Here is a 26129-nt window from a genome sequence, read left to right as displayed (position 1 = left end):
GCCATGCTTCCTAATGATATCTCCCAAGGGTAGCATGTACAGAGTGAAAAGCAATGGTCCTAGTACTGAGCCTTGCGGTACTCCATATTTAACTTGTGATCGATATGATATCTCATCGTTTACTACTACAAACTGATAACTGTCAGATAAGTATGATTTGAACCATGCCAATGCAATTCCACTACTGCCAACATAATTTTCAAGTCTATTTAAGAGAATATTGTGATCGATAGTGTCAAATGCAGCACTAAGATCCAGTAACACTAATAGAGAGATACAACCACGATCTGATGATAAGAGCAAATCATTAGTAACTCTAATGAGAGCAGTCTCAGTACTATGGTACGGTCTAAATCCTGACTGGAAGTTCTCACAGATATTATTTCTTTCTAAAAAGGAACATAGTTGCGATGAAACTGCCTTTTCTAGTATTTTTGACAGAAAAGTAAGATTTGAGATTGGCCTATAATTGACTAATTCTTTAGGATCTAGTTGTGGTTTTTTAATAAGAGGCTTAATAACAGCCAGCTTAAAAGTTTTTGGTATGTATCCTAATGACAAAGATGAATTAACAATATTAAGAAGGGGATCTATGACTTCTGGAAGCATCTCTTTCAATAGCTTAGTTGGTATGGGGTCTAACATACATGTTGTTGATTTTGATGATTTAACAAGTTTAGACAATTCTTCCTCTCCTAAAGCAGTAAATGAAAAGATTTTTTCCTCAGGGACACTACAGTGCAATGTCTGACAGGATACTGTAGTAGACGGTTGCATGGTTATAATTTTCTCTCTAATATTATCAATCTTGCAAGTAAAGAAGTTTATAAAGTCGTTACTGCTGTGCTCTTTGGAAACATCAGAAGTTGAAGCTTTATTTCTTGTTAATTTAGCCACTGTATCAAATAAATACCTAGGGTTGTGTTTATTTTCTTCTAAGAGTTTTGAAAAATAGGCAGATCTAGCAGTTTTTAAGGCCTTTCTGTACTACAGAATTTACTGTAGTACTGTAGTACTTCTAGTTTTGTTTTCTTCCAGCTATGCTCCATTTTTCTGGCTGCAGTTTTTAGGGCCCGAGTCTGCTCACTGTACCATGGCATTGGATTAAATTCCTTAATCTTTTTTAAACGCAAAGGAGCGACTGAATCTAATGTGCTGGAAAAGACAGAGGCAATAGTTTCTGTTGCAACATTGAGGTTTTCTAAGCTGTCTGGTATGCTAAGGCGATGAAACTGATCAGGAAGGTTATTTATAAAGTGATCTTTAGTGGTAGAAGTGATGGTTCTACCATATTTATGGCAGGGAGGCAGTTTAGCCTCGTTAACTAAATGTAGTATACACAAGACTAGATAATGATCTGAGATGTCGTCACTCTGCTGCAGAATTTCAACGGCATCAATATCGATTCCATGTGACAATATTAGATCTAAAGTATGATTACGACAATGAGTGGGTCCTGACACGTGTTGTCTAACACCAATAGAATTTAGAATGTCTGTAAATGCCAATCCCAATGAGTCTTTTTTATTATCTACATGGATATTAAAATCACCAACAACAAGGACTTTATCTGCAGCTAGTACTAACTCTGATAGAAAATCAGCAAATTCTTTAATAAAGTCTGTATGGTGTCCTGGTGGCCTGTATACAGTAGCCAGCACAAATGTCAACTTACATAATGTTACGTAAAGCACCATCACTTCAAAGGAATTATATTTGAAAGACTTTTGACTAATACTGTAAATATTTCTGTAAATTACAGCAACACCTCCCCCTTTGCCTTTCTGTCGAGGATTGTGGTGATAATCATAACCTTGAGGGCTGGATTCATTTAAAGTAATGTAATAGTCCGGTTTTAGCCAGGTTTCTGTCAAACACAGCACATCTAGATTATTGTCTGTGATAATATCGTTTACAATAAGTGCTTTTGAAGAAAGTGATCTAATATTTAACAATCCAAGCTTTATCATTTGTTTATCATTATTATCTCGATCTTTATTTGTTGAACATCAATTAAATTTTTACCATTAAATGGGTTTGGAAGTTTTTTTGTTTTTACTAATTCGGGGTACAGACACAGTCTCTATGTGATAATATCTAGGTGTAAGAGTTTCTATGTGTTGGGATTTATCTGACTTCTGTAACGTGAGGCAGCCAGTAGACGGTCGGTTTAGGCAGTCTGTCTGCTTCCTGACCTGGGCCGTAGTTTGTCATGTTTAATGATGTGCCATATTACTAGAGAGAAGAGCAGCACCACCCCGGGAGGGATGTATACCATCTCTTTTCAACAGGTCAGGTCTGCCCCAAAAACTTTTCCAATTATCTATGAAACCTATATTATTCTGCGGACACCACTTAGACAGCCAGCCATTGAGTGATGATAATCTGCTAACTATCTCATCACTCTGACGAACAGGAAGGGGACCAGAGCAAATTACTTCTCCTGACATTGTACTTGCGAGTTCACACACCTCTTTAATGTTAATTTTAGTGATCTCCGACCGGCAAAGTCGAACATCATTTGTGCCGACGTGAATAATAATTTTAGAGTATTTACGATTAGCATCAGCCAGCACTTTTAAATTTGCTTTGATGTCAGGTGCTCTGGCTCCTGATAAACATTAGACTATGGTGGCTGGTGTCTCTATTTTCACGTTCCGTGTAATAGAATCGCCAATTACTAGGGCACTTTCAACAGGATTCTCAGTGGGTGCGTCACTGAGTGGGGAGATCCTGTTTGATGTTCTTAATGGAACGGAAGAGTGGTGTTTTCCGCGACTAGGCTGCCTCACTGTTACCCAAGTGCCCTGCTGCGCGGGCTCTACAGCCGGAACCGAACAATGTAAAGAGTTCACTAAGGTAGTCGCATCCAAAACAGTATCTGAAGCCCCTGCATTCTTACTATCCTCAATTCAAGTTTGGATGCATGTCTCTAATTCTGAGATTCTCTCTGTCAGCCTGACTATTTCCCTACATTTATGACATGTAAATCCCTCATCGCTGACAGAGAGGGCTATGCTAAACATGTGACAGATGGAACACGATATAACACTGGGAAAGGATGACATAACTCACCGTGTTTGTAGACTGATCCGAGTTGCCACAGCTGTTTGATGAACGCGTTGGAAGAGGAGTGCGCGAGATGAAAACGCGTTGTAACACCGATTTAGATTCAAAGATTACAAGCTGGCGACGTCAGATTAATGTGGTGGGCAATAGTATATATATAAAGTAATGATAATATAAGCAACAAAAAGTACGAGATTCAATAAAAGTAAGAGAAAACAAAGCTATACGGAGATATCTCTAAGGGAGCGCCCAGCCACCCTGTGGAGGAAACTCATTTCGACCGCCTGTATCCTGGATCTCGTTCTTTCGATCATGACCCAAAGCTCATGACAATAGGTGAGAGTAAGAACGTAGATTGACCGGTAAATCGAGAGCTTTGCCTCGCAGCTCAGCTCCTTCTTCACCACGACAGACTGGTACAACGACTGCATTACTGCAGAAGCTGCACCGATCCATCTGTCAATCTCCCGCTCCATCCTTCCCTCACTCATGAACAAGACCCCAAGATACTTAAACTCCTCCACTTGAGGCAGGACTACTCCACCAACCTGAACCCTTTTCCGGCTGAGAACCATGACCTTGGACTTGGAGGTGCTGGGACATCCCAGTGCACGCTGAAGGTCCTGGTTTGATGGAGCCAATAGGACAACATCATCCACAAAAAGCAGCGACGAGATCCTATGGTCCCCAAACTGGACTCCCTCCGGCCCCTGGCTGCGCCTAGAAATCCTGTCCATAAAAATAATGAAAAAAAGAATGAAAACTGCATTGTTCCTCCTGGATTCAAGGTTCGACTATCGGCCGAATTCTCCTCTCCAGTACCCTGGCATAGACTTTCCCAGGGAGGCTGAGAAGTGTGATCCCCCTGTAGTTGGAACACACCCTCCGGTCCCCCTTCTTGAAAAGAGTGATCACCAGCCCAGTCTGCCAGTCCAGGGGCACTGTCCCCAACCGCCACACGATGTTGCAGAGGCATGTCAACCAAGACAGCCCCACAACATCCAGAGACTTAAGGTACTCAGGGTGGATCTCTTCCACCCCCGGTGCCTTGCCACCTGGCAGCTTCTGAACTACCATGGTGACTTCAGCTTGGGTGATGGACGAGTCCACCTCTTAGCCCTCGGCCTCTACTTCCTCAGAGGAAGACGTGTCGGTGGGGTTGAGGAGATCCTCTAAGTATTCCTTCCACCGTCCGACGATGTCCCCAGTTGAGGTCAGCAGCTGCCCGCCTCCACTGTAAACAGTGTTGCACTGCTTCCCCCTCCTGAGGCGCCGGATGGTTTGCCAGAATCTCCTCAAGGCCGACCGATAGTCCTTCTCCATGGCTTCACCAAACTCCTCCCAGACCCGAGTATTTGCCTCCACAACTATTCGGGCTGCAGTCCGCTTGGCCTGCCGGTACCCGTCAGCTGCATCAGGAGTCCCACAAGCCAGCCAGGCTTGATAAGACTCCTTCAGCTTGACGGCATCCCTTACATCCGGTGTGCACTACCGGGTTTGGGGATTGTCGCCACGACAGGCACCAGAGACCTTATGGCCACAACTCCGAACAGCTGCGTCGACAATGGATGCAGAGAACATGGTCCACTCAGACTCCATGTCTCCAACCTCCCTCGGGATCCGGTCGCAGCTCTGCCGGAGATGGGAGTTGAAGATCTCTCTGACAGGGGACTCGGCCAAACGTTCCCAACAGACCCTCACAGTACGTTTGGGTCTGCTGAGTCTGTCCAGCTTCCTCCCCCGCCATTGGATCCATCTCACCACCAGGTGGTGATCAGTTGACAGCTCCGCCCCTCTCTTCATCCGAGTGTCCAAGATATACGTCCGGAGGCCTGATGAAACAACCACAAAGTCGATCATCGACCTCCGGCCTAGGGTGTCCTGGTGCCACGTGCACTGATGGACACCCTTATGCTTGAACATGGTGTTCGTTATTTATGTTCTTAAATATTAATATTCCTTCCAATATTTCAGGGCACCAGCCAGGAATCTCACCTTGACAATAAAGAACAATCATGAAAGATTGTTGACTGAATTAGAATTTTATAAATTAGAGGAAGTTTATCATCTGACCAATCTGAAGGATTTGGGTGAGCTTGTAGAGCCTCTGATTATCAACACAAGAATGACACAGTTTGCAATAAAATGAATTTATTGACAAAAAGATAAACAGGAGTAAAATATCACACTCACTAAATACTACGAAGGAAAATGACTAAACTAAGGAAAAATGACTAAACTACTAAGAAAATTGGAATCAAAACAGAAACTACAAACTACTACACAAATGGATGTTAACAAAATGAATGCTAAGTAGATGAGCAACGGATTGGACGAAGCAATGAATGGGTAATTAGCGATTATGAGGGAGTCAATTATGGTCTTTCTGAATGCTGGTATGAAATAGTAAATAAGCATGTACTATGAATACAGATAACATGACTAATGTGTCTATCTGTGTACGGTGACCCTAGATAAACAGTCTCTACACAAATAGCTATCTCATTTAGCAAAAACCTAAAGGCCTGTACACACCGGGATGAATATCGCCGACGTTTAACGCCTTGTGACTAAACAAAGGGCGCCAATGTGAGTGTGCACACCGACGCGGAAAACTCCAGGCGTAAAAGTGTCATTTTTTAAAAAACGCCTCAGGTTAGTTTTTTTTTTTTTGGTTTGACGCACTGCGTTAATAAATTCATGAAAGATTGTTGACTGAATTAGAATTTTATAAATTAGAGGAAGTTTATCATCTGACCAATCTGAAGGATTTAGTGAGAGTACCACCTGTCATGCTTCACTTGGGAAAGCTTTTATTCCTTTCCGTTGGGGAGGGGATTACTAATCCCCACCTTTCCTGCTGTGGTGATGTGATTGGTAGTAGAATTCAAGGTGTCCGCCCATCACATCACCTTCCCATCCTGTGGAACTTGTTGCATTGTCCCAAAATACACTGTTAAATAAGACAGTGTCTTTAGGACCTTGAAAATGATTTATTTCTTTTTCAAACCTTTTTCAAAGTCCTTGTGGCAGTGTTCCTAACTCGTAGGGCCCTATTTTAATGATCTAAATGCAAAGTGTAAAGCGCACGGCGCAGGTGCACTCAGGGCGTGTCCAAATCCACTTTTGCTATTTTAACGACGAAAAAACGGTCCGTGTGCAGGGGCGCATTTTTGAAATGGGTTGTCCCTATTCTCTTAATGAGTAATGGGCATAACGTTCAATAAACCAATCAGAGTGTCATCTCCTATTCCCTTTAAGAGCGAGATGCGCTCGCGCCATGGCAGATTGCTATTTAAATGGCGGAATTTGTTGGTGGAAAACGCTTTTCAAGCAAAGAAACCGATCTGCTCGTGCGCAAAGTTAAAACGGGCTTGCAAATGCAGGCTTTCAAATAGCTCTGCGCGATGAGTCAGTTAATATATATGTGTGTGTATTGGCATGATTGTTCAATTAATTAGCCAATTTCGTTCATCATTATAAGTAGGCTAGTAATAGGCTGAATTGAAAATAGGTAGCCTAATTCTAATACACGGAATGACTATGTATCATTACATTTTTATATTTATGTAGCCTACACAATAATATTCTTTTACACTGTAATCCTTTTGCTTTTAATATTTGACATGTTTGTGTGATGCGCATCCCTGTGTGTAATAAGCAAAGTCAATGCGCACTGTGGACGTGCCCAGAGGTGCAGTTTCTACCAACGCGCTCTAACAAAAAAATATTGCGCCATTGACTTTAGACTTTAGACCAGGTTTGAGTTGGTCTATGGCACAGTCTATTTTCAGCTCCTTAAAATAGCAATGCGCCTGAACACACCTCTTTTTTAGACCAGCATGCCCATGGGCGAACTAACTGGCGCAAATGCATTTACTAATTTAAGGACATGGCGCTGAACGGGAAACTGCGAACAGCGCCGGATGCAAACTAGCTAACACACTTGCGCTGCGCCTTGCGTCGCATTGCGCCGGGTGTATTATAGGGCCTGTAGAGTCCAAACTTGATGTGAATTGGTTCAGGTATTACACTTCTGTGTCAGTGGGTGCAGTTTTCATTGGCTTTTATTCCAGATGGTTTCCACTTTGTGTGCACAGTTTCCTGGATGAGTAAAAGGATGTATAGAACATGCTCCTTACAGTGTTCCTGTTCATTTTTGGTGATTTCAAGCCAATATGTTTAGAAAATGTCTTTCTTCTTAGGCATTTCTTTGTTCTTGCTGTGCTTATAGCCAGTACTGGTTTGGCAGCCCTAGGAGTCCATGACCATTTACACTTTGGACTCAGGCATGGAGGGCTGAGGTGAACACCGAAGGTGCTGTAGCCCCTATTGTATCTGTTAGTTTTATTAGGGGCCTAGCACCAAAGGTGCTATAGCCCCTATTGTATCTGTTAGTATTCTTAATTATTATTAGGGGCTAAGCACCGAAGGTGCTATAGCCCCTATTGTATCCGTTAGTTTTATTAGGGGCCAAGCACCGAAGGTGCTGTAGCCCCTATTGTATCTGTTTGTTTTATTATTATTATTAGGGGCCAAGCCCAGTGGCGCAAAGAGCTGCGTGACAGACACATGGTCCAGAGACTGTGGGTTCAAGTCCTGTGTGGGTCAACTTTATAAAATTGTTTGTAATGTTGTCATTTCAATTCCTTTATTATCCAAATAAGTATTGTACTAGTCTTTCTTCTTTTAATTACAAATAAATCTATTTTTATTAATGTGTTCATTTTCATCTCAGCTTCCGGTCATTTTGGGTTCATTCTTACCTCTACTTCTGAACCAGCTGTTTTTCATGTACATACAATTTCTGCTCTTTTTGCTCTTCTTGCTCTGCATTGCACTACAACTCAGACATTTGAGTGCATGAAATGTATGCTGTGTTGCTCCGCTTTAAAAGCTGCTCTTTTCGCTGTGCTGTTCTGTTTGCAGTGCTGCTCTGCTTGATGTTCTGGTCTGCTTGGTGTGCTGCTCTGCTTGTGGTGCCTTCGGTACTTGGCCCCGCATTGCTGCTTGCGGCTATATTTTTGAAATATTTTTGGTCAGGCTGTTATACAAAGAAATTATGAACATGCAAAAACAAAAGAGAACAAATTAAATATTTAAAACTGATAATGCTGTAGTCAATGTCATATTTTAAAACATGTAAATAATATAAACAAAAATTAAAAATATTTTCCCCTTATTTTGATGGTTCAAGCAAAATTGTTTGCACAGTTATTTGTATTTACTCTTGTGTACTGTATGTTCATTTTTTGTGCTTCCTTGTCATTCGTTCATCATCTGCGCTTTATTTTTTGTGAAGCATTTTGTTGCGTGTCAGCTGTGATAAACAGACATCCACTCGCATTGCATACGTAACAGAGGCCAGATAGTGAGTGTTTTGCAGGTAAACCTCTGCACACTGACGCTCGCTAGAGAATGAGGTGTTTATCGTCATTGATAGTGCATTCGACTCGCATGACAGCAGTGATCGGGCCGGGGTCCGAGACCGACTCCATGCAGAGTGTTTAGGATTGGAGTGTGAGTTTTAGAGGTGGCGCAATGAAGAGTGGGGTGTGTTTGTTTGGGTTTATTCCAAATAACAACAGTGTTCAACAACAAATTTGAGAAATCACATACAGCACCTTTAAATGTATTAAAATGCATTAAACATATTAATTATGTAAGTAATATTTTCTAAATGTATTACATTTATTTAAAGTTATTACATTTCTTATTAGGTCAGTTATAAAAAGAATTGACAATCAAGTTTATATCATTTTATCAACTCAGTATCATCATATAACTCCAATGCATCACATCTTCATTGGAAAGTGTGTGTCTCCTCTTCTTTGCTACCATCTTGTTACTCTTAACCAGGTTAAGAGACCTCTACAGCTCTCTTAAATAATTTAGGAGCTAAGACCTAGTCTTGACACTTAGGAACCTTTATGAATCATACTTATTCTTAAGTCTAAGAATAAGAGTAAAATTACATAATTCTTAGAATTTTGACACACTTAAGACTAAAATTTTACTCTGAGCGGCTTTATACATATGGGCCCTGAGCAACTTTGTCAAAGGCCAAATTGTTATGGCAAGGCGACTGGGTCAGACTATCTCTGAAACGAAGTGTGCACTGTTTGCCTAGGGAAGTGATGGTACCAGGATGCACTGCAGGATGACGAGTGTGATGCTCTGGGTAATGTTCTGCTGATAAACCCTGGGTCAATTTGACATGTGCCACCTACCTAAACATTGTTGCAGACCAGGTACTCCCCCTCATGACAATGGTGTTCCCTGGTGGAAGTAGCCTCTTTCAGCAGGATGTATTATATACCCTGCCACACTGCTCACATTTTTCAGAAATGGTTTGAGGATCTATGATAAAGAGTTCAAGGTGTTGCCCTGGCCTCCAGATTCCCCAGATATCAATACAATTGAGCAGCGATTTGCTGGACCAACAAGTTCAGTCCATGGCAGCTCCACCTCTCAAAACATTGTAGCATGCCTCAAAATGTCTGCTCTCGGGTTGGAAAATGTGCCGGCGTGTTTTGCTGTAATAATAATAATAATAATAATATTTTTTTGTCGTCAGAAAATACTTATCACACAAACATGGGACTTGTGTCTAAAGAAGGTTTTAAATAATGTAAGTCAAATCGAAAATAAATGTTTTTTGTTTAAGTAATGTTTTTTGAAAATAGAGAGATGTCAGTTGTTTGCGAGTCACCTCGTTATCCGCTAATGCGGCCTCACAACCACGGCGAGCACGCACTATTCAAACGCAAATTCTGAAGCGATCCATGCAAACAGTCAACAAGGCCCGCATCAGCTTAAAAAAACACATCAAGCTTAGTCAGATTCATGTACTGTACATAATGTTGAAACGCGGTGAAGAATAATTCTGGAAGAATTACTTCAGAGGAGAGCAACTTTCAGTTTCATTTCGAGGATCAACTTGATCAAGCTGATTGTGAATGGTAAGTTCTTTATACTAATGGCGATATAGTGTCTCTTAATATTAAACTGCAAAAAGTGATATGAAAAAAAATATGAATCCTGCAGCTTTTGTGTGTCTCTGTGTGAATGTTTGCTACATTCATTTACTACACAGTAATGCCATATTGACTTTTCCCAAACTATATTTCTATACTGAGATGAGTCAAATTGACTGAAATACGTAATAAATACTGAAAAAAATGTGTTAGCAATGTATCACACTAACATTTATAATTTGTAGCACATTAACATTTATAGGCTCTATAATATAACAAATATGCATAAAATGTCATAGAGGTAATATTTAGACAAGATCCCTTTGACCTGTTTTGGACAGATTATGTGAAATAGCCTAGTGCCACATCATTGAACCGTTTGTTTACAATGAATGATGAAAATTCAGCTTGGCATCACAGAAATAGATTATATTTTATATTTTATTTTAAAGGTGCCCTAGATTCAAAAATTGAATTTACCTTGGCATAGTTAAACAACAAGAGTTCAGTACATGGAAAAGACATACAGTGAGTCTCAAACTCCATTGTTTCCTCCTTCTTATATAAATCTCATTAGTTTAAAAGACCTCCGAAGAACAGGCGAATCTCAACATAATACCGAGTGTTACGTAACAGTCGGGGTGTATGCCCCCAATATTTGCATATGCCAGCCCATGTTTCCAAAATTATGAAAGGGATTACACGTCTGGATGTGCACAGCTGAATCATCAGACTAGGTAAGCAAGCAAGGACAACAGCGAAAAATGGCAGATGGAGCGATAATAACTGACATGATCCATGATATCATGATATTTTTAGTGATATTTGTAAATTGTCTTTCTAAATGTTTCGTAAGCATATTGCTAATGTACTGTTAAATGTGGTTAAAGTTACCATCGTTTCTTACTCTATTCACGGAGAAGAGCCGTTGCATTTTCATTTTTAAACACTTGCTGTCTGTATAATGCATAAACACAACTTCATTCTTTATAAATCTCTCCAACAGTGTAGCATTAGCCGTTAGCCACAGAGCACTATCAAACTCATTCATAACCAAATGTAAACATCCAAATAAACACTGTACTTATGCGATTAGACATGCTGCATGACAAACACTTTGTAAAGATCCATTTTGAGGGTTATATTAGCTGTTTGAACTTTTTTTTATGTTGTTTAAGGCAAGCACAAGCTCTTGGGGCGTGGAGAACGAGATTTAAAGGGCCACACACCATGAATTGGCTCATTTATAATGATGCCCCAAAATAGGCAGTTAAAAAATTAATTAAAAAAAAAATATATATATATATATGGGGTATTTTGAGCTGAAACGTCACAGACAAATTCAGGGGACACCTTTGACTTATATTACATATTTTAAAAAAAAAGTTCTAGGGCATCTTTAAAATAGAAAACCATTATTTTAAATTGTAAGTTAAATTTCAATATTGTTGTTTTTATCTATGTTTGATAAAATAAATGTAGGCTTGATGAGCATGAGACTTATTTGAAATATAATAGGCCTATACAAAATTTTCTTCACATGATGTGCAATAATATGTGCATGCATGAGATCACAAAAATCACATTTTCTTTTAAGAGACAATATTATTAACATTAATACAATAGTTGATGTGATCCTGTTTTCAGCATGCTCACATGCTTTTTTCTTTTATCTCACAGATTTGAGAACAATCTGAATGAATATGATGGTGAGATCACTGACTGGAAGCAGGAAAGTTGTTTTTCTTTTCTCCAGTGCATAGAAATGCCAAACACATTGGAATGCAAGTTAAGTGATGTTCACTTGTATCTTTGAACAGGATTTATTTCCAGGTATAACTGTACTCAAAATGTGCCTTTGACTCTCATTTATATTGTTAACTATATTCTAAATAAACTACAAAACACACTCCTTTGTCATCATTTTCACATACCTGACTGAAAGGCTCATTATGCGGCTCAATATACGGGTCTTTGTCTCCTCGGGTGTGAATCACAGCATTATTCAGGATTATTCATGCCTCCACGCATACTGTCAAAAAGTATCTTACAAAATTTAAATCAATATATTTTTATGTGAATGTGTAGGCAGGATGATTCCACATTGATCACATCATTTTGAAGCAAACATTCAGATCAGTATGTGTTCAGCCTTATTTCAGTGACTTATTTTTTTGTTTTTCAGTAACCACGGATACATGTTATTCTCTCAAAAATACAAACATGTACATACATGTTGCTCACATATTATGGTCACCTAGTCCGTGCGGAATACAGTGTAATGGAACTTTTGCCATTCATATGTTTATAAGCAACTGAAAAAAGCACAAATGTCAAGGTGTGTATAAACTTCTCCAGGGCTCCAAAATACCCTTAGGCTCCAGAGGGTTAAACAGAGAATTCTTTAAAAGAAAATATCTCTCTTTGCATTGAACTTTCAGCGTCTTTGCAGATGTTGCTTATGCTCTAACAGCAACATTACGCACTAACTAAAGTTAAAAAAAAGTGATCATAATCATAATTCATAATCAACCACCCCATTAACATTAGTTGACGTAAAAACTAACCTGAACTAACCATCAATACATTTGTTACTGCATTTGTTAATATTTTTTAACGTTAGTTAATGAAAAATACAGCAGTTCTTTGTTCATGTTACTTCACATTGCATTAACTAATGTTAACATAAACAACTCTTGATTTTAATAATGTATTAATAAATGTTGAAATTAACATTAACAACGATTAATAAATGCTGTAGAAGTGCAGTTCATTATTAGTTAATGTTAACTAATGCTGTTAACTAATGTTAACTGGAGAACCTTATTGTAAAGTGTTACCGAAAATATATTGTATTTTTTACTTGTTCTTCAATATTTAATGTATGCTTGAATAAATCTGTCATGTTTTTATGACAGCCACCATTTAAATGTTTATTTTAAAAAAAAAAGAGTAGAAACATTATTGTTATTATTAATGTTTTTAAGAATTATAAGTAATAGCTCCCCTTGTTCTTGTACGTAGCTGTCAAAATGAGGAAAATAAAAAACATCTGTATAAGCTTGAGTATTTACATTTCCATGATCATTGGCAGACATGATTGGTTGTAATGATGTCTTTGTATTGACATGTATATTTTTGTTTTATTGTAAAGAAGCATTTCTGCCTTGATAAATTTATGCATTTTTAAAAATTTAAAAAAAAGAAAAAAAATTACATTTATTATTATAACGTCCTTATGTGTAATTTAAATATAGGCTAAGTACCCTACAAATCAATTTATTTTAACCTTTAATATAATAGTGATATACCAACTGGGGTTCACTGTATAGTTTTCAGCACTATTTGAGATATTTTTTTTTTCCTTGATGAATTTTGCCATGTACTGTACCTGATAGGCCCCAGTTAATTAATATTGAATTGAATTGAATTGAATTGAATTGAATTGAATTGAATTGAATTGAATTGCAGGTTTGTTATCGAATCGATGCCCAGCCCTAGTCATAATGTTTTGGCTCATCGGTGTATGCATCAAACACATTTACCTGTTAAAGTTGCTCTATGAACTAAGTCAGTCTATTGCTTGTGTTTGCTTGGTACTCCTATTTCTATTTTCATTAGCTGCCAAAATGCCAAAACCAAATTTGATTTGTTTTGAGTGTCATGAGGCGGCTCCTTAAGTGGGTGTGTCTCAATCAGAATTAGCTTGAATTTAGACTTTATGCCCTGAAAAATAAAGCAAGAATTGTGACTGCAAATTCCTCTCCAGATGCAGCAGGAATTGGAGAGACTCAGAAAGCAGCTGGAACAATCAGAAGGTGGACGAGACACCCTTCTCCATCAGGTGAGCTCTTCCCTTCTACCACTGAATTGTTTTGTTACAGCACTGACTGATGCAAATATGTTTTCCTTTGTTCATCTAAAAATTAAAATTGTCATCATTTACTCTCATTTTTTATTCTTCCCTCATGTTATTCTAAACCTTCTATCTTCCAAAAAACACAAAAAGATTCAATTTTAAATAGTACATTTTCCCTTGCAATTGTAGTGATTTTGGACTAGCCTCACATGGGGCACCAAAATGTAGTGATTTTGGACTAGCCTCACTTGAGGGTACCACAGATTTAGTGGTTTATGGTCTTAAATATTAATATTAATATTTGGTATTAATATTAATATTGAGTCAGATGATTCCTTCCAATATTTTCGGGGCACCAGTCAAGTTTCACCTTGACAATAAAGAACAATCATGGAAGAATGTTGACTTAATTACAATTATATGAATTGGAGGAAGTTCATCATCTGACCAATCTGAAGGATTTGTGAGATATTGTTAACTTGTAGAGCCTCTTACTGTATTAACAACACAAGGAAGACACAAGTTTAATAAATGGATTTTATTAACAAAAGGATAGACAAGAGTAACTAACAACTACTGAACGGATAAAGTGAAAAAAGACTGATAAATGCAAGTGGATGAGTTGGATGTTACTATGGCAGTTACAAGTTAATCTTATGGAAAGATAAACTGTAGTTTCTCTAGAAGAAATAAGGCAAAACTTATTCTGAATTCAACAAATAAACCAAGAGATTATTTATCATCAACTGATATCAGCTATGCAAGATCTAATGCAAATTAGATAATCATATACTGACAATATACAATAATGCCAAGGTCTCTAGAAATAGGTCTGGTAAGTGATATTTACGTCTGCCTGGTCGTGCTGAATCCAAAGGTGACGTCTTCCACTTGTTGAGCTGAGCAGCGTTGCAGTGGGAAGAAAGGAGTCGGAATTCATTTCACAACCTTGAACACAAAGTACTTGTGAACGTTGAACTCCTGGAGCACAGAGAAGGTATTTTCCTGGAACACGCAGAAGAAGAAGCCTTGAATGTTCTGATGTCTGTGCAGACTATCCTTATTCTCTGGAACATGCAGATGAAAGGATCTTTAGATTCTGAAGTAGAGTGCAGATCTCGGCAGTCTGGAACACGCAGATCTGGAGGATATCTGATGAGAGGATTTTGAAGTTGGTACAGAAGATATCTTGAAGAGATATGAAGAAGGGGGGGCTAAGCTTGTAGTCGTTGTCTCTGTTGCAGTTTTCAAACTCCCCAAATTCACTTCTTGCAGAACGTCCTTGTTTCTCTCTTTAGAGCTTCAGAGTCTTGAGAGAGCAACTTCACAACTCTGTAGAGTTGGACTTAGCTTAGCACATCTTGGGACCAGAACCTTGAACCAGGACTGGAACAAGAACTGTAGCCTGGAACCAGAACGGGAACTGCAGCAACCCAACTGGAACCCTTATCTGTCTCAGAAACAAGTCTTTTAACCTGTCCCGAGAAGGAGGGAAATGCAAATTGGCACCTTTCAGATGCAGTGTCTTGATTTGCTGATGCTATCAGAGGTGGCTGCTGGATGGCCCCCCTCTTGCATGAGGTTCATTTGCATAACTTAAAGTTCACATTTAGAACAATGTCCTTAAGGTTTTTCCTATGCATAATTCACTTTCCAAACCAATTTCTGATTAACCTAGGAATTGTGCTGAAAACACAAAGACCAAACTGATGCAAAAACTTGAGAGATCCCGGCTGTGATAATGTTGATGAAAAATTATTTATTCATTACAATCGATAATGAAAATGTTCAATAAAACCAAAAGGTAACATAACAACCAGGAAGAAGTAATTAATAGTTAATAATACAATTTTAGAGTATTATAAAATCCAGAGTATTGTATCTAATAGATGAAGATCAAAAAGAATTAAAACATTTGCAGATAATAGAGAAGAAGCAGAAGCCAAGGAGAGCAAAGGAGGGAAAAGCTAAATTATCAACGACTCAGTCCATATTATACCATAAGCATATAGGGAATTTCCCATTTTGTCCTAATGAGAAAAGGTTACATGGTTTTACTCATATCATAAACTGTTCAGATGCCAAAAATAGATATAGAAGTTGTTTTGACCCTTAGGGAATTTTACAAATCTTACACTATCAAATGTCAGCAGAAATAATAACAGACATATTTTGATCAGATTCAAATGAGCAACTAATTCTGAAAAACATTACTTCTGCAGTACTTGGCAGGCGTCCAATATCTAACCACAAACGTGTCAGCGTGACCTGTCACACCGGAACACTTGAAGAACAATTGAACATAACAAGCATACATACTCTTAAATATAAAATAAGAATAACCATAAGGATACAATAACAAGTAAATACTTGAAAATATGATAAGAATATATATATATATATATGAATATATACAGTGGGTACGGAAAGTATTCAGACCCCCTTAACCCTCAGGGGTCTGAGGCTGATTTGGGGCTTGGAGAGAAGTTTTGACATGCCCTGACATTCGTGCTTTTTTCAGTTGTTCATAAACATATTAATGGAAAAAGTGTCATTACACTGTATTCAGCACAAACTAGGCTACAATAATATGTGAGGAACATGTATGTACATGTTTGCGTTTTTGAAGGAATAATGTTTATGCTTAGTTATTGAAAAAACAAAAAACTTAAGTCACTGAAATAAGGCCAAAAAATATATATTAAATCTTTGTTCACAAAACTTCTGGGTATTTGAGGTTGTAGACTAGAGTTTTTGCTTCAAAATGAGGTAAGAATTATGCTGCCTGCTTGTTCATATAAAACAATAGAGAAATTAAAATTTTCTAAAACATCTTTGGTCAAGAAACACAGTATGCGTGGAGGCGTGAATCCTCATGTATAATGGGTGATTCTCACCTGAGAAGACAAAAGAATTGCATAAAGAGCTCTAATGAGCTGCATAAATAATGAGGCCTTTCAGTCAGGTAGGCTGTGAAAAAACCTGTGAGACATTGATCATGTCTCAAGCTAATGGTGTATATCAAACATACAGAAAAAACAGCAACACTGTGAAATATTATTTCCATTTAAAATAATGGTATTCTATTATATTCTTTAAAATATAATGTATTTCTGTGATGCAAAGTGTCTGAATAATTATGTTACCTCTATGGCATTTCATATAGGCTTTTAGCTTAAAAGCATGCACATTTAGAGAAATATTGATGGATTCTCATATGTTTTATTCAATTTTCTATACAGAGGAGTAATATTCAGGATTTATTGTCATTACAATGAGTGCTGGATACTGTGTTTACAATTCATACTTGAAGCCGGAGGGCGCTCTGCCCCTTTTGTCCACAAATGCCTGAGAACTGAAGAAGAATTGGCAATCCAGGAAATAACTGAACTAACAGAGGCCAGAGATCGCTAACTATGGCTATTCAAAACACTTTTCAAGACAATAAATACACGATTGAGACGATGAATGCATGTATTGACTGAATTTGCGTCTGAATAGCGCTGGCTCCGTGGGCGTGGCCGCATTAGCGGATAATGAGCTGAATCACGGATTTGTGACATGGCCCTCTTTTCATACAGATTACATAAACACAGAAAGTTTGTTTTCGATTTGACTTACACAATTTAAAACCTGACATTTCAACATTTTTTTAGACACAAGTTTAATTTTTTTGTGATTAGTATTCACTAAGTTACAGTTCATTTTCTGAGAACTATCAGATTGGACTTCGTTCAGAGGGAGATGAGAGATCACGCATCATGTTTGTTTTCTTTATTTTACAAAAAGCACAACATTTTGTTTTTACTCTGAGTGTACACAAATAAAAGAAAATATTCCACAGATTAAAATGGTGTATAGCTCTTAATTGTATGTGCAACATTGACAGAGTATTTTGAGTCTCTTTCACACTGGTTAGAAAAAAAATGCGGTGATCACGCCGGCGTGACCGCCAACCCCAGAGTGTTAAATTTTTCACTCTTTGTTATATTGCAGCCATTTGCTAAAATCATTTAAGTTAATTTTTTTTCCTCATTAATGTACACACAGCACCCCATATTGACAGAAAAACACAGAATTGTTGAAATTTTTGCAGATTTAATAAAAAAGAAAAACTGAAATATCACATGGTCCTAAGTATTCAGACCCTTTGCTCAGTATTTAGTAGAAGCACCCTTTTGATCTAATACAGCCATGAGTCTTTTTGGGAAAGATGCAATAAGTTTTTCACACCTGGATTTGGGGATCCTCTGGCATTCCTCCTTGCAGATCCTCTCCAGTTCTGTCAGGTTGGCTGGTAAACGTTGGTTGACAGCCATTTTTAGGTCTCTCCAGAGATGCTCAATTTAGTTTAAGTCAGGGCTCTCGCTGGGCCATTCAAGAACAGTCACAGAGTAGTTGTGAAGCCACTCCTTCGTTATTTTAGCTGTGTCATTGTCTTGTTGGAAGGTAAGCCTTCGGCCCAGTCTGAGGTCCTGAGCACTCTGGAGAATGTTTTCGTCCAGGATATCCCTGTACTTGGCCGCATTCATCTTTCCCTCGATTGCAACCAGTTGTCCTGTCCCTGGAGCTGAAAAACACCCTCACAGCATCATGCTGCCAACACCATTCTTCACTGTTGGGACTGTATTGGAAAGGTGATGAGCAGTGCCTGGTTTTCTCCACACATACTGCTTAGAATTAAGGCCAAAAAGTTCTATCTTGATCTCATCAGACCAGAGAATTTTATTTCTCACCATCTTGGCAAACTTCATGCGGGCTTTCATGTGTCTTGCACTGAGGAGAGGCTTCCGTCTGGCCACTCTGCCATAAAGCCCCGACTGGTGGAGGGCTGCAGTGACTTTCTACATCTTTCTCCCATCTTCCGACTGCATCTCTGGAGCTCAGCCACAGTGATCTTTGGGTTCTTCTTTACCTTTCTCCCCGATAGCTCAGCGACAGCCAGCTTTAGGAAGGGTTCTGGTCGTCCCAGACGTCTTCCATTTATGTTTATGGAGGCCACTGTGCTCTTAGGAACCTTAAGTGCAGCAGAACATTTTTTGCAACCTTGGCCAGATCTGTGCCTTGCCACAATTCTGTCTCTGAGCTCTTCAAGCAGTTCCTTTGACCTCATGATTCTCATTTGCTCTGACATGCACTGTGAGGTGTGTGGCTTTCCTAATCAAGGCCGAATCAGTATAATCAAACACAGCTGGACTCAAATGAAGGTGTAGAACCATCTCAAGGATGATCAGAAGAAATGGACAGCACCCGAGTTACATATATGAGTGTCACAGCAAAGAGTCTGAATACTTAGGACCATGTGATATTTCAGTTTTTCTTTTTTAATAAATCTGCAAAAATGTCAACTATTCTGCGTTTTTCTGTCAATATGGGGTGCTGTGTGCACATTAATGAGGATATATATATATATATATATATATATATATATATATATATATATATATATATATATATATATATATATATATATATATATATATATATATGTATATATATATATATGTATATATATATGTATATATATATATATGTGTATATATATATATATGTGTATATATATATATGTATATGTATATATAAATGTATATGTATATATATATATGTGTATATATACATATGTATATATATATATGTATATATCTATTGTATATATAGATATATATATATATATATATATATATATATATATATATATATATATATATATATATATATATATATATAATCAAGTATGAGTACATAAATATATGAAATCAAAAGTAAAACTGATAAATCATAAGCCATAAACGATTAACATCAATATTAATAAAAAATGCATGAATATGAATATAAACCATTTTGGATCCATCAAAACATTATTGAGTTATATTGACCTTTTACCTATGCATTAATGTATACCTTGGTAGGCAAGTTTGTATAGTTTGCATGTACACAACAACACTCGTTAAGTATATAGAGTTCTTGATAATACAAATGGAGAAGATTTGTTCCATTTTGTCCACTGTGTGTCTATTTTTTTCCTTTGTGACTTCAAGTCACATAGCAAAACCTGTCTGGTGAGTGGAGTCCAGTTCACACCTCAGGTCTAAGGACTGAGGTGAACAATGGGGAAGAATGGTGATAGAATTAGCCTGCTCAAAGACATGCTAATGTCATCATTCTTCCATTTCACAAATGGTCAGGGTGATTGTCTTGATAGGCTTATCTGCTAGCCTATCTATTCCCTTGTTTGCTTCTCTTGGAGGTGTGGGTTTTGAAATCCTGTGATTTTCATCATGGCAGATGAGGTAATGAGGGGAGTCTTCCCTCATGTCTGCCTGCTGATGACTACACATTTAAGGGAGGGGAAGCTTACTAATGTATAATGAATAATAGCTATCGTAGAACTTAAGAATATTTGCAGTGCACCAGTCATGTGGACTGTATTTATAAAACCTGTATTTGGCAGCCTTTATATCAGGGGTCAGCAGTCTATGGCATGTGTGGGGAGAGAGCTGTATTTATTTAATTTAAAGTGCCTCACACCTGCATACGGTTCTACATGTTGAGATAATCATTCCACATTGTAACACAGTGTGTTTTATTACAGTTTTTCTCAATTGCGAAAACACAGTTTCTGAAACCTTGCTCCATTTTCGGAAACCATTAAACACAAAACCTCATCTTCAAGCACTATAGCCAATGGGTCTTACTGTTTTAACAATTGAGAAAAACTGTAAGTTGGGAGCTATAAATACTATTAAAGTGTGAGATTTAAACTGCACAAGTCAATGAATGTGCGCAGCTCTGACTAACCATTAGCGCGACCTCTGCGCATCACAAGCTGCTGAAAGCATGATGCAGATCAAGATGCATCACACAAGTTAAGTCTGTTTGACTGACAGCTTACAGGTTGTCCTCTGTATTTGTTGAGCAAATTTAAAAACTATAATGCTATACATTTCAGAGATATTCAACTATTCAAGTATATACAGTAGAGTACTATTGAACATGATGGGGATTTTCAAACTGCTTTCATGTGTAGTGGAATTCAGTGGAGTTACATTGGAAATCTGTTATTCAAAGTCTAATTTAAACCTACAAACTTGTAGGATTTTGACAAATTTTATGGAAAATTTGTATTGGCACAGTGATGAACTAGGAAACTTAATGACACTTCATGACAAAAATGTTGCTGACCCCTGCTTTATATGGTTGAAACTAGGACTATATTGATTTGTTTATATTTTTTATTTTTATGCACATTTATTCCATATCATGTTGTTAATAATGAAGCATGTCAAGCTTCTAAAAAGCATATAGGAGAGATTTAAACTGAACCCTGCAAATTCAAAAAATTTTCTCACACATTTACCACCATTTAATTTGTAATACAATTTATTACATTATAATACCCAGCCCTATATGAAAGCCTTATGGGGAATAATTGCATGGTAAAGAGTGAACAGCCCAAACAAAAATTAACTTATTCAAATGGGTTTGGAAAAACATGTGGGCTGATTAAATGGTGGACAGAGTTTTTTATTTTTGAATGTGTCGGTCTGTGATGTTGGCCTACAGATGGATGACATGCGTTCTCAGCTTCTGAGGATGGAGCAGGATCGTGTAGATTTGCAGAGGGAGTTGTCTTTACTCTCATCTCAGCAGAGAAGTGCAAGGAGACCGCAGGAGAGAGGGGTCACAAGCTTTGACAGTGGTAAAATATGTTGTTATGGGTGAGATTAGAGTGTTAGATTGTGTACTGTTTTAATTACTATGTGTGTCTGTGTTTGTATTTCCCCTAGGATGCACAGACCTGGAGAGAGAGATTGAAGAAATGCGGGTGCAGCTGGGTAGAATCAGTGTTTCTAGTGGGATGGAAGAACTGAAAAAATGCGTAGAACGCAAAGAGAGAGAGAAAACTCAGCTCGCTTTCCAGGTTGAGGTTTGTGTGTTTGATATTGTTTTATGCGAGTGCTCAACAGGTCATATATTATGTCTGGTAAACTTTCATTTTTCATAATGGTTTCATTAAGTGCAGTGAACGAGTTATAGCCCCAGGCTTCCAGCCCTCTGCCTACATGCTAAATAAAAACAATGACACCACTAAGGATGAAAATGATGTTCTAAATATTTGAAGGCATTTCTGGTACTTGATTATGAGTGCTTAGAATTACATGTCTCTCTCAAAGATATAAAAAGTAATTAGAAAGGAATAGAATCATTTATCCAATTATCATTCATAACAGTGTTCAGATGTCTGCTTTGTTCATTATTGTATTTGTTCTTTTTGTCTGTCTACATTTTCTTTCTTTCTTTCTTTCTTTCTTTCTTTCTTTCTTTCTTTCTTTCTTTCTTTCTTTCTTTCTTTCTTTCTTTCTTTCTTTCTTTCTTTCTTTCTTTCTTTCTTTCTTTAGGCTCTTTCTGCAGATCTGCAGCGGCGTGAGCAGCAGCAGTTGAAGATGTTGGCCCAACTAAAGGAGATCCAGTCTCGTTCAGAAGACAACGGGTCAGAATGTGCCCGTCTGGAGGCCCAGCTGATGGAGAGCGAGAGAAGGAGAGAGGAGCTGCATTCTAAAGCTCAGGTAGCAGTCCGACAGTGGAAGACTAAGTGCAAGAGACTTGAGCGAGAGCTTCAAGAACTAAAGGAGGAATGCAGAAACAACACTGAAAAACGGGTGAGACTTCCCAACTCTTGGGCGGAATAAAAAAAAGCTTTTTGCTACATTTTCCATTGTCTGTGAAGTCAATAGCTTTGCATGTATAATTAATCTGTTGTGATCTTCAGAGCAAAAAGAGAGAAGGTGTTCTTAGCCAGCAAGCAGAGGGTGCACGCCAACAGCTCGCTGATGCCCTCGAACGTCTCGCTCAGCGTGAAGAGGATGTACGCCGCTGTGATGTGGATATTGCTGAAGCTCGTTCACAGCTTGTCACTTTAGAACTTGAGCTCCGAGAGGCTCAGGAAAGCTTGAGACGACACGAAGAGGAGGCCCAGAATCAGATCTCCTTACAGGTCCATATGAGAGAGGAAAACATCAGGCTGAAGGAGCGTGTGGAGCTCCAGGAGCGGAGGAGAGAGGAGGAGCAGAGATCTCTGCTTGATCTCCAGGGCTCTGTCAAGAACCTGAGCACTGTGAGAGCTGACCTCACTGCCAGACTGGCTGAGGTAGAGAGCTCCAAGAGGGATCTAGCAAAGCAGCTCACTGCAGCTCAGGAAGAGAGCTCCTCTTTTGGACGACAGCTGGAACTGGAGAGGCAAGTGCATCAGAAGGAGCTGAGCCACCTCCGAACAACACAGCAAGAATGCAAAGCAAAACAGGACAGAGATGTACACGACATGCTGAGATTATACCAGCGGGAGCGAGAAGAACTGGAGGCTCTCGTCAGAGACCTTAAGGTTTGAATTTTAATATTAATCATGAAACCTGTCTGTACATGATAATAGGAATAGTTCACCCCATGTAAAAAATCTTTCAATTTTTACTCACACTTCTGTAAAGCTGTTTTTTTTTTTTTTTTTTTTGCTTGACAGACATGATCACTATGAACTGTCACTGTATGCCCAAAGCTGTGTAATCATGATTATGATTTTTTTTTTTTTTACTTTTATGTTCCAGTGGAAAAAATAACAGCAGCTTGAACAGAGGCTTGCTGTAGGCTTGAATATTTAAACCTGTTGTCTTGACCAAGCCCTCTACAGAATAATATTAGCAGGTTTTCACCAGAGAGCAAGATTGCACACAAAGGAATCTTAGGAATCTTAGAAATCTACATTGATTTCTTGCTCCTAGAAATCCATCACAATTTCCTGCAAGCTATTGAACTACATCTTGTGGGAAGAAAACACAATATTATGATAATATAAACAATAATATTGTTTCTTTGATTGTGTAGTTGGAGGCAGTGGCGGATAGTGAGCTGAGGAGAGCTCTGCAGCTGAAGCTGGACAAAATGAAGACTGAATGTGATAAACTGACAGAGCAGCTGAGCTTCAGCAAGGAGAGTCACGCTCAGCTCCTCCGCAAATACCACGCCCTCAGAAAAGAGCTGGATGTAAAGGTATCACAGATTTTCTGAAAGTTTCACTGGACAATCAGTGGTTTTTACTGATATAATTATAATAAGGATGAATACTTATTTTCTAGAGCTCTAGTCTGAAATTGTTTATGCTTCATGTCATCTCTGGAAATAGAATGTTACATTGTGCAGCATAGAAGACAGATAACCTGCTCAATATTGACAAAATCATATTTTATACCTTGATATTGTAATCACAAGGATTAATTTTGATTACTAGAGTTTACAATTAAATGTGGGGCATCTGTTTTTGTTTTTTTTATTGTTTTTTTTATGTAGGATACACCTTCAAAAGCCAGGAATTATGTTCCTGAAATACATGTTTTATTATGATGACCCTGGCAGCATTAAAAAAAAATAAATTGTTATTGGATACATTAGGGGTTTTTAAATAAAAATAACTTTTTTGCTCACCAGCTAATCATGCTACAAAATTTTAAAGTTACCGGCATTCAGAACTTATAGTAACCAAAACAAAAAATATCAAAAAATAAACCAGGGGTTGTATTCACAAAACATCTTAAGGCTAAAAGCAGCTCCTAACTTGCTGATTTAGGATAAACTCTTAAAAATAATTTTTGCTCTAAGAGTATTTCACAAAGCATTTTAGCATTAAAACTAGCTCCTAAATCTGTGAGCATTAGAAGTAGTCAAGAGTACTCCTAACTAAGTCACTAAAACCAAATCACAAGCTATCCTAATAGCCATTGCTGCCAATCCGCCTCAGCAATCCACTCAAAGACACTGTTCACCATTGAGGCAATAGCGATAGAGCCTTGGGTGCTGAACCTTTTATTCATAAATGTAATAAATATTTTTATTTATAGATTTGAATCTATGATAATACGGCAAAAATAAATTTTTAATAAGTAAATAAATAATTTCCGATTAGCTTTGGCAGTTGTTTTCACGAGTTCACACTTACAAATGATCGAATAGAGTAGAAAAATATAAAAAGAGTATTTGGTGTGCTGTCCAAGGGGATCGAGGGCACCGAGCTTGGAATTTAGCCCAAACCCAGAGTTCTCGCCCGTATCCCCACCGAGAGTGCGGAACGGGGTGGCGGAGGGATGCAGAATACTGTCGAGGTTACTATAGGTGAGTCGGCGCTCGTCTGTGTTTCTATCAAGCTGATTAAATAGTAATTAGTAATAGGGGATCTGAAAACAACTTTTTGTTTTTTAACAATTTCAGGGAAGATATATAACAATCAAATTCCACTAAAAATACCTTAAATATTGGGGATGAATCTAAGCATTTTTGTTTATGTATATAAAATGTTGCCATCAATATGAATAAATTAACAATGTATTCAAGACCTTTGTTAACATTGTTTTCATAGTACACAATAATATCCTTTAAAGGGGGGGTCACACAGTTTCTGCCAATCTCATGTTAATCTTGAATACATATAGAGTAACAATGCATCTTTCATATCTCTGAAAAGTCTTCAGTTTTGTCATATTTATAAAAGATAGATACGCTAAACCCAGTCATTCAGAAAAAAGCAGAGATCCTCGAGGCGTGTCTGCCGTCAGTGCTGTGGGCGGAGCCAAAGAATCACAAGCGCGCGCAGCTTCTGCGTAAAGATCGCATGCTAGCTGCTACATCATTATAAATAAAAAGGGAACAGAAACGTTTGTGTTGTTTACATTTAATCAGCTCGCCGATTGCCAACAAAACACAGACATCTGATGCAGCTTTACTGATCTGCAAATCCAGCGCCGAACTGGGAGTTATTTACAAATTATTCATCACCGAATTCCGGGAACAAACAAACATACATGCACTACTCCATTGCTGCCCCAGAAAAACAAACTTCATCCTCTGTTCCTTTAACGCTGGGTTCTTTGGGAAGCTGAAAAAGGTTGTCTTTCCCTCACAACCAAAAACAAACTCCTTTGTTTACAGAAGCTGCATCTCATTGTGAGGTGTAAAATAAATGTGTGTGTGCAGCTTATCAGGGAGAAGTGCCTTTACATGGAATTCCGCTCTCTTTTGACGTCATACAGGACACACTCGAAAAAAACTCTCCGAATCCTGTACCGAAACCAGAAGTAGTGGATTTGGCACAGAAATACTCCGTCATATGTCCAACTCGTGTTTTGAAACTTTGTCCATGTTTAGCATGAGAATGCAATTCTTTAACAGTGTAAATAAGTCAG

At 38.1% G+C, this 26129-nt stretch overlaps 1 protein-coding gene and 1 pseudogene across 11 annotated transcripts in view; one reads left to right on the top strand and one right to left on the bottom strand.

Annotated features, from left to right (window-relative positions):
* Nucleotides 1-26129, top strand: part of LOC137019322 (centrosomal protein of 128 kDa-like) — a 210961-nt gene that overhangs the window by 100758 nt on the left and 84074 nt on the right. For all 11 annotated transcript variants that reach the window (XR_010894990.1, XR_010894991.1, XR_010894992.1 and 8 more), the window contains 6 exons: nucleotides 13816-13890; nucleotides 21469-21604; nucleotides 21693-21832; nucleotides 22305-22565; nucleotides 22676-23284; nucleotides 23782-23946. Coding sequence is in view for 8 of the 11 variants with exons in the window: in XM_067384651.1 (XP_067240752.1) it covers nucleotides 13816-13890; nucleotides 21469-21604; nucleotides 21693-21832; nucleotides 22305-22565; nucleotides 22676-23284; nucleotides 23782-23946 (1386 nt within the window). In the remaining 3 variants the exon portion in view is untranslated. The remainder of the gene's footprint in view (nucleotides 1-13815; nucleotides 13891-21468; nucleotides 21605-21692; nucleotides 21833-22304; nucleotides 22566-22675; nucleotides 23285-23781; nucleotides 23947-26129) is intronic.
* Nucleotides 2217-3806, bottom strand: LOC137018803 (uncharacterized; annotated as a pseudogene).

The sequence above is a fragment of the Chanodichthys erythropterus genome, chromosome 4 (genome assembly GCF_024489055.1).
Source record: "Chanodichthys erythropterus isolate Z2021 chromosome 4, ASM2448905v1, whole genome shotgun sequence".
NCBI classification, from domain to species: Eukaryota; Metazoa; Chordata; class Actinopteri; order Cypriniformes; family Xenocyprididae; genus Chanodichthys; species Chanodichthys erythropterus.
This window is presented reverse-complemented; position numbering and strand designations above follow the sequence as displayed.